General features: G+C 44.2%; 1 protein-coding gene across 1 annotated transcript; it reads right to left on the bottom strand.

The window, feature by feature from the left end:
• Window positions 1-145: 145 nt before the first annotated feature.
• On the bottom strand, window positions 146-8,929 carry ndufa1 (NADH:ubiquinone oxidoreductase subunit A1). The gene is made up of 3 exons (XM_038776259.1): window positions 8,722-8,929; window positions 484-573; window positions 146-304 (listed from the first exon to the last, which is right to left on the bottom strand). Exons 1-3 carry the CDS (start codon window positions 8,821-8,823, stop codon window positions 284-286), a joined length of 213 nt encoding a protein of 70 aa, XP_038632187.1. The 5' UTR covers window positions 8,824-8,929; the 3' UTR covers window positions 146-283.
• Between the last annotated feature and the right edge of the window lie 127 nt (window positions 8,930-9,056).

The raw sequence follows: 9,056 nt of genomic DNA, 5'->3' as shown, positions 1-9,056 counted from the left end.
AGTGAAATATAGAAATCTATTTAGTTGAACATACCAAGCTGCCATATCAGCACTTTCGCTGTTCCAATGCACCCACCTTTTGTGCTTGTATATATTCCATTCCCTCCCTCCAAGAACTCATCCTCAATAAGAGGCAACCTACATAATTGGTTCACACTTTTATTTTTCATATTATTATTCTAATTTATTCTAAGTTACTTCATGGAACAAAGAGTAAAGTTCAGGTTTTAGCGACCATTCCCTTGCAGGTTCATGGGTCCCGTAGTTTAAGGTGACAAGTCCATCAGTCAATGTTTTCTAACCCCTGTAAAACAGAAGAGTTAAATAGGGCATAAGTTTCCACAATTACACCAATAAAACAAAGACTATTTCAAATCATAATTAGTCTTGGTAACTTTTTTAAAACATGAAATGTGAATGATTTTAAGCATTAAAAGTGATGGTCAGAATAAGCAACATCAGCTCTTATGCTCAAGCATTTACCTTTGATTTGTAATAGGTTTTGCAACCAGACACTCTTCTGTCTCGATCCAGGAGGGACCAATGATAAGGTAAACGAGCAGTCCGTTTCTCCTAAACAAAGAATCATTAAAACGTTATCGGGATTTTAAAAAAAATAGTTGCTCTTTATTGTTTATGCGTAAAGTAAACCCTTGATTTCATAGAATTTACAGTGCAGGCAGATTTAATAAATGCCAACGATTGTATTTTTAAAAACTACTGACAAACCTAAATGTACAGCTTTAATCTTATTGCCAAGAACTGTACGACTCCAGTGATTTTGAAAGGTATCTTCCACTGATATTGTTACGGGCGAATTTCAGCCACAGTCTTCAGATTATCCCTTTCTTAACTGCCAGAAATCTAATAGGTGAAAAGGGGCAGGGATATATTTAAATCTGAAAATTGTTACTTTGCTGTTGAATACTGCAAATAAATTCAGAGCAAATTAGATTGTCAATTGTAGAGAGAAATCTTACGATATTCCTCTGTTCCAGCTGAGAACTATATATAATTTACATTCATAAGCACTTTTCATGTAGTTAAACATCACAAGGCCCTTCACATGAACACCAGAAATCTGACACTAAGCCACATGGCACCTTTCTTTTATTTTTCCACTTATGGGGCAATTTAGGGTGGCCAATCCACCTACCATGCACATCTTTTGGGTTGTGGGGGGTGAGACCCACGCAGTCACAGAGAGAATGTGAAAACTCCACATGGAAAGGGACCTGGGGCCAGGATCGAACCCGGGTCCACAGCACCATGAGGCAGCAGTGCTAACCTCTGCGCCACCTTGTCTCCCCTGCTTGATAAGATTATACTTCAAGCTTGTGAATGCCAAAGTGGAGAATTCTCGACCTCAGCTGTTTCATTGAAAATGGAAGCACAGTAGCACAGTGGTTTGCACTGTTGCTTCACAGCGCCAGGGTCCCAGGTTCGATTCCCGGCTTGGGTCACTGTCTGTGCAGAGTCTGCACGTTCTCCCTGTGTCTGCGTGGGTTTCCTCTGGGTACTCTGGTTTCCTCCCACAAGTCCCTAAAAGACATGCTGTTAGGTAATTTGGACATTCTGAATTCACCCTCTGTGTACCCGAACAGGCACCGGATTGTGGCGACTCGGGGCTTTTCACAGTTACTTCATTGCAGTGTTAATGTAAGCCTACTTGTGACACTAATAAAGATTATTATTATATGTGTGTCTACGTGTCTGGGAAAATCAATGAAAATGTCGAGTAGGGTTTCTCATATAGCTCCAGCAGACAAGAGTACTATTGATGGAGCACTTCATTAACCCAGCTCTGTGGTTTCAATTCCAACTGAGGCTTTTAAACAGGTTTTAATACTTAACATGGTTGGGTGCATGACAAGAACATGGTCGGGTGGTCCTAGGCAACAATTCCTAATTTTCTTGACATGCATCCAATTTTACTCCTTTCCATTAGAAGGTTGGACTAGAACGAAAATATGCTTCATTTGGAGGGCACAGTCTATTTGTGTGGGCCCTTTCCTTTTTGCATGATTACTTAAAGAGGGAGACTTGTGCACTGAAAAATCTAGGTTGCAGCGCAGCCCTGCAACTTTGAGAAAACACTGATAACATAACATCGGCATGAAAAATAGCCCATCTAGTAATCCTCTATTCAATTAGAAATCTGTGAAAATTCCTTTTTGAAAGTTTCAAAAGAGAATTAAGCTATTTTAGTTGAATATAATTGTTATGTAGTTACTTAAGTTACTTTTACCTATTGATTGGTGTTCCCACTTCTCGTTTCTAGATTCTGCAGAAAGAACATCCATCTCTTAATTCCCTTTAAGAATAGCAAAGCTTCAGTCATGCTCAAATAAAAGGTGGAAAGGGGAATAAGAAAAGTGATGGGCAGAGAAACCAAGGACAAAATTCAAACAGGGCTGTAGCGAAAAATATTGGGAGCAAGACAAACAATATTAAAAAGACAAGCTTTGAGCCTTAATGCGCGGAGCATTTGCAATAAAGTAGATGAACTAATCGCTAAATGAACTAATTACAGATAGATGTAAACGGGTACGATATAATTGGGATTACAAAGACTTGGCTCCAGGGATGGCAACTGAATGTCCCAGGGTAGTCAGTATTTAGGAAGGAAAGGCAAAAAGGAAAAGGTGGTGGTGTGACATTGCTGGTTAAAGAGGAAATTAACACAATGGTGTGAAAGGATACTAGCTCTGACAATGTGGAGTCTGTACGGGTAGAGTTAAGAAATACCAAGGGGCAAAAATCACTGGTGGGTTTCATATATAGACCCCCAAACTGCAGTGGTGATGTTGGGAATGACATTAAACAGGAAATTAGAGATGCACGTGATAAGGCAATATCTGCGATCATGGGCGATTTTAATCTGCACATCGATTGGGCAAAATCAAATTAGCCACAGTAATGTAGAGGAGGAATTCCTGGAATGTATACAGGATGGTTTTCTTGACCAATGTCTGGAGGAACCAACTAGAGAGCAGGTCATCTTTGACTGGATACTGTACAATAAGAAGGGAATCATTACCAATCTAACTGTGCGAGATCCTTTGGGGATGAGCGACCATAACATGATAGAATTTTTTTTATCAAGGTGGAGGGTGAAGTAGTTGATTCAGACTAGGGTGCTGAATCTTGATAAAGGAAACTATGAAGATATGAGGCGTGAGTTGGCCTTGATAGATTGGGGAGAGTTACTTAAAGGGATGACAGTGAATAGGCAATGGGAAACATTCAAGGAATGCATGGAGGAACTGCAACAACTGTTTATTACTGTTTGGCACAAAAGCAAAATGGGTAAGAGGGCCAATCCATGGCTCACAAAGGAAATTAGAGCTAGTATCCGATCCAAGGAAGAAGCATACTGATTGGCCAAGAAAAATAATAGATCTGAAGATTGGGAGCTGTTTAGAATTCAGCACAAAAGGACCAAGGGATTGATTAAGGGGAAAATACAGTACGAAAGTAAGCTTGCAGAAAACACAAAGACTGACACTAAGAGTTTCTATAAGTATGTGAAGAAAAAGAGACTGGTGAAGATGAATGTAGATCCCCCACAGACAGAAACAGAGGAATGTATAATAGGGGCAAAGAAATGGCTGAGCAATTGAATACATACTTTGGTTGTCTTCACAAAAGAGGACACAAATCAGATACCAGAAATGTTGGAGAATGCAAGATTTAGTGAGGGGGAAGAATTGAGGGAGATCAATATTAGTAGAGAAATGGTATTGGGAAATTGATGGGATTGAAGGCTGATAAATCCCCAGGGCCTGATAATCTACATCCCAGAGTATTTAAGGAAGTGGCTGTAGAAATAGTGGATGCGTTGGTGGTAATCATCCAGGATTCTATAGGCTCTGGAGCAGTCCCCCCAGATTGGAGGGTAGTTCATGTCACCCCAATATTCAAAAAGGGTGGTAGAGAGAAAACAGGGATTATAGACCAGTAAGCCCAACGTCAGTAGTGGGGAAAATTCTCAAATCTATTATCAAGGACTTTAGAGTGGAGCATTTAGAAAACAGTGGCCGGATCAGACAGAGTGGGAATTTTATGAAGGGGAAATCATGCTTGACAAATCTATTGGGAGTCTTTGAAGATTGACAAAGTGTGTGTGTGTGTGTGTGTGTGGGGGGGGGGGGGGGGGGGGGGGGGGGGGGGGGGGGACACGCCTAGTCGATGTGGTATATTTGGACTTTCAGAAAGCATTTGATAAAGTGTCGCATAAGAAATTGTGCAAGATTAAAGCACATGGGATTGGGGGAAGTGTATTAAGGTTGATAGAAGACTGGTTGGCAGAAAGGAAACAGAGTACAAATTAACGGGTCCTTTTAAAATTGGCAGGCAGCAACTAGTGGGGTGCCACAGGGTTCGGTGCTCAGACCCCAGCTATTCACAATATATATTAATGATTTTGACGAGGAAGCAAAATGTAACATTTCAAAGTTTGCAGACCATACCCAGTTGGGTGACAGGGTGAATTGTGACGAGGATGCAGAGATCCTTCAGCATGATCTGGACAGGTTGGGTGAGTGGGTAAATCAATGGCAGTCGCAGTCTAATTTGGATAAATGTGAAGTTATTCACTTTGGAAGCAAAATCAAGACGGCAGATTACTACCTGAACGGCTGTAAATTGGGAGAGGGGAGTGTGCAGAGGGACCTGGGTGTCCTGTGCACCAACCACTGAAGCTAAGCATGCAGGTGCAGCAGGCGGTAAAGAAGGCAAATGGTATGTTGGCCTTCATTGAGAGACTTTTTGAGTACAGGAACAGGGGTGTGTTGTTGGAATTATACAGGGTCTGTATACAGGGCATTCCAGGCCACACCCAGAATAGTGTGTGCAGTTTTGGTCTCCTTTTATAGAATCATAGAATTTACAGTGCAGAAGGAAGCCATTCATCCCATTGAGTCTGCACCGGCCCTTGGAAAGAGCACTCTACTTAAGCCCACATCTCCACTCTTTAACCGTCTCCTAAGCCAAGCTTTTTCAAAGTAGGGGTCGTGAACCGCGGGTGGGTCGCGGGCAGGTATAAAAAGGGTTGCGGCGCATTCTAAAATTAATATAGCTATCCCAACTACTGGGCAAGATCAGCAGGATTGCAAACAGAAAAAGTTCGATGAAAGTGAGATACGGGAGAATGTATGGCCCAGGAATGAGAAGCAGAGTGGACTGGCAGGTTGACAGACATCACAAACAGATGGTTAGCTGTAATTTGGAACCAACACACGAACAATACTGAAGCTGAGTAACGGGACATTGGGTCGCTTTTCAGGTAAATCCACCAAGAGACTCAGTTCCCATTTCTATAGAAAAGTGAGCACAGATCCTCTCCCTGAAGCCCTCCGCTTACATTCTCTCTCGGTTCTCTCGTAGGAAGGAGCTTTTGGGAAGCCCAGCACCAGGTTGGAGAGTTTACGCATGACTTCTAGATGTGGGAGGGATAACAGGGTTTGGAGAAATCTGTCGTCTTTATTTCTGGGTCTGAGTGCCAATTCTCACCCGCAGTAAAACTCATTGCATTTACCAGATTAAATCTGCCACAGAATAATCATACTTGGACTCTTTCACAACAGCTACTGAAGGGGAACCCGCAGAATTTTATGGAAACTTGCTGCCTTTGACTGCACCCTTCCCACCCCACCCCGCAAAATCATCTTGCATTGTACGTGAAAAAAATATTGATATCAATCCCAAAAATAGCTTTTCCGAGTTTAAACCTGTATCCCTTTGTCTTAATCTCAGCATAATTTACAGTAATGTTCTGGATTCCTCTTCCCCAGCCATTTATTAGCATACTGCATCTTCTCCTGAAAGATGATTTTTAAGATTAAGGGCTATTCAGCCTAAATTTCTCTAGTGTCTCCTCTATATTAGGCATGGCTCAGGGCAGCACGGTGGCACAGTGGTTAGCATTGCTGCCCACAGCGCTGAGGACCCGGGTTCGAATCCTGGCCCTGGGTCACTGTCTGTGTGGAGTTTGCACATTCTCCCCGTGCCTGCGTGGGTTTCACCCCCACAACCCAAAAGATGTGCAGGTTAGGTGGATTGGCCACGCTACATTGCCCCTTAATTGGAAAAAATAATTGGGTACGCTAAATTTAAAAAAAAAAAGGCATGGCTCAATGGGTAATGCTCTCGTCTCTACATCAGACGGGCGTGGGTTCACCTCCATATCTAGGCTAAGTGTAGAACTGCAGGGATGCTGCCCTGCTAGAAATGCCATTTTCCAGTTACCATGTTTCATGGAGGCTCTGCCACTCATGTGGATGTAAATGATTCCATGGGACTACATTGGATAAGAGCAGGGAGTTATCCCTGATGTCCTCATTAACATTTAACCCTCAATCAACATCACAAAAACAGATTGGAGTGGTATTCTCCGACTGCATTCGCCCGGCGACTGGAGAATATCTCCCAAGGTCAATGGATTTTTCCATTTTTCCTGGCTTTTTCACATTCCTGTTTGTGGGATTTGTGGTGCATAAATTGGCATCACAGCAGTGACTGTACTTCATTGATTGCAAACCACTTTATACTCATTTAGTTATGAAGGTGCTAATAGAAATGTAAATCTTGTTTTTTTTAATAATTCAAACATTGACAACAACCTTGTGGCTCTCCTCTGCCCTCTTCACTTTGAAGATATCTCTACTTTCATGGAGTCATGTTGTTTTGCAACACAGAAAGAGGCCATTCGGCCCATCATATCTGTGTCAGCGATCAAGTGGGTCCCGAAGGTTAGGCAGTTGGCAAAAGTGGATCCTGGGAAAAAAAGTTTGAAAAACACTGTCCTCGGCCCACGTCTCCTATCCCGTAACCCCCCCTAACCTTTTTGGACACCAAGGGCAATTTAGCATGGTCAATCCACCTAACCTGCACATCTTTGGGCTGTGGGAGGAAATCGGAGCACCCGAATGAAACCCATGCAGACATGAGAATGTGTAGACTCCACACAGACAGTAACCCAAGTCGGGAATCGAACCTCGGACCCTGGAGCTGTGATGCAACTGTCCTTCCGTGCTTTTCTAAGGAAGGGTGTTCTAGCTCTCGAGGGTGTGCAGAGAAGGTTTACCAGGCTGATTCCAGGGATGTCGTGACTGATGTATGGAGGAGAGATTGACTTGATTAGGGATTGTTTTCGCTGGAGCGCCGATTAATGAGGGGGGGGATCTCATAGAGACTTACAAAATTCTCACAGGACTAGATAAGACTGGATGCAAGGAAGATGTTCCCGATGGTGGGTCCAAAACCAGGGGTCACAAACTAAGGATTCAGGGTAGACCATTTAGGACAGAGATGAGGAGACATTTCTTCACCCAAAGAGTGGTGAGCCTGTGAAATTCATTAACACAGGAATTAGTTGAAGCTAAGATATTGATTAAATTCACGAGGCGGCTAGATTATGGCACTTGAGGCAAATGGTATCGAGGGTTATAGGGAGAAAGCAGGATTAGACTATTGAGTTGGACGATCAGCCATGATCGTGACGAATGGTGGAGCCGTCGCGAAGGACCAAATGGCCTTCTCCTGTTCCTATCTTCTAGGTTTCTCACCCCACAGGAGTCGATGAGAAGACCAAAATGATAATTTTAAAAATTAATGCATGGGATGCCTATATTGCAGCCAAGCCTAGCATTTGTGCCCATTCCTAATTGCCCCTGGGAATGTGGTAGGGAGCCATATTTTGAATGTTCACCTAGTGATGGGAAGATTCTAGGAGTTTTGACCCAATGACAGTGGAAGGACCACAATAAAGTTCAAAGTCAGGATTGTGAGTGGCTTGGTGGTGTCCCCGTGCTTCTGTTGCCATTGTCCCTCTAAGTGGTAGAGATCATGGGTTTGGAAGGTGCTGTCAAATCAGCTTTTGCCAAGTTGCTGCAGTGCATCCTGTAGATGATACACATTGCTACCACTGTGCACCAATTATGAAGGCAATGAATGTTTAAGGTGGCCAATGTGGTGCCAGTCAGGTTTGCTTTGTTCACAATGGCGTTGAGCTTCCCAAGTTTTGTTGGAGCTGCACTAATCCAAGCAAATGAGGAATAGTCCATCACACTCCTTGCGCCTTCTAGAGGCTGCTTTTCAACTAATGCCCAGACAAGTCGACATCTGTGATTAAATGTATTTCTGGAGGTTTCATCACATGACTCGTCCCCACACTCAAACCATTATTCTGCCAAAACATTCATCCTTGTGATGCACTGCTGTCATTCGCTACATTGCAGGAGGCCATTCAGCCCAGCGAGTCTGCACCGACCCTCTGAAAGAGTACCTTATCAAGGCCCAATCCCCCACACCTAACCTTTGGACACTACGGAGCAATTTATCAAGACCAATTCACCCAAACAGTAGGAGGAAACCGAAGCACCTGGAGGAAACCCAGACACGGGGAGAATGTGCACACAATCACCCACGGTCAGAACTGAACATGGGTCTCTTGCACTGAGGCAAAAAGACCCATTATCCAACTGGATATAACCAGACTGTCAGCCAAATTTCTTTCTCCCCATTTTCAATGTTTAAATAAACTGAAAACAAACAAAACAATTATTATTTTTGAAATCCTGATTCCTTTTCCCCCGGGGTTGCACACACAAATTGTCTTGCGGATTGACCCTCAGTGCCCAGGGTCTCCAGGCCAATCCTGGCGACTTGCCAATCCTGGGAAAGGCGCTTTATAAACTGCAGCCGAGCCGCCGGGATTACCTTGCCGCCGTTTGTCCACCTGTGAATGTAGATGGTGGCGAGTCCGGGCACCGTCAGGCAGCCGGCCATGATGCAGAGGCCCGGCAGGATCTCGTACCACATCCTAGGCCTCCTCCGCTTCCACCGACCGACTGACTGACCTTCTACCCCCCGCCCCGGGGCACAGCACGCATGCGTGAGTCGGCCACGCCCACTCCTTAGCAACCGCTGACCCCTGACCCCCGACCCCCGACCCCCCCCCCACTGAGCTCTCTCGCCGCAAAACCTCGCGAGAGCTGGAGTGGGACGGGAAGGAAGGGGAGGAAAGGGGCGGCGCCAAATCCCGCGGTGACGTA

The sequence above is a fragment of the Scyliorhinus canicula genome, chromosome 17, assembly GCF_902713615.1.
Source record: "Scyliorhinus canicula chromosome 17, sScyCan1.1, whole genome shotgun sequence".
NCBI lineage: Eukaryota > Metazoa > Chordata > Chondrichthyes > Carcharhiniformes > Scyliorhinidae > Scyliorhinus > Scyliorhinus canicula.
The sequence above is the reverse complement of the archived record's forward strand: the minus strand, read 5'-3'. Positions and strand labels throughout refer to the sequence as shown.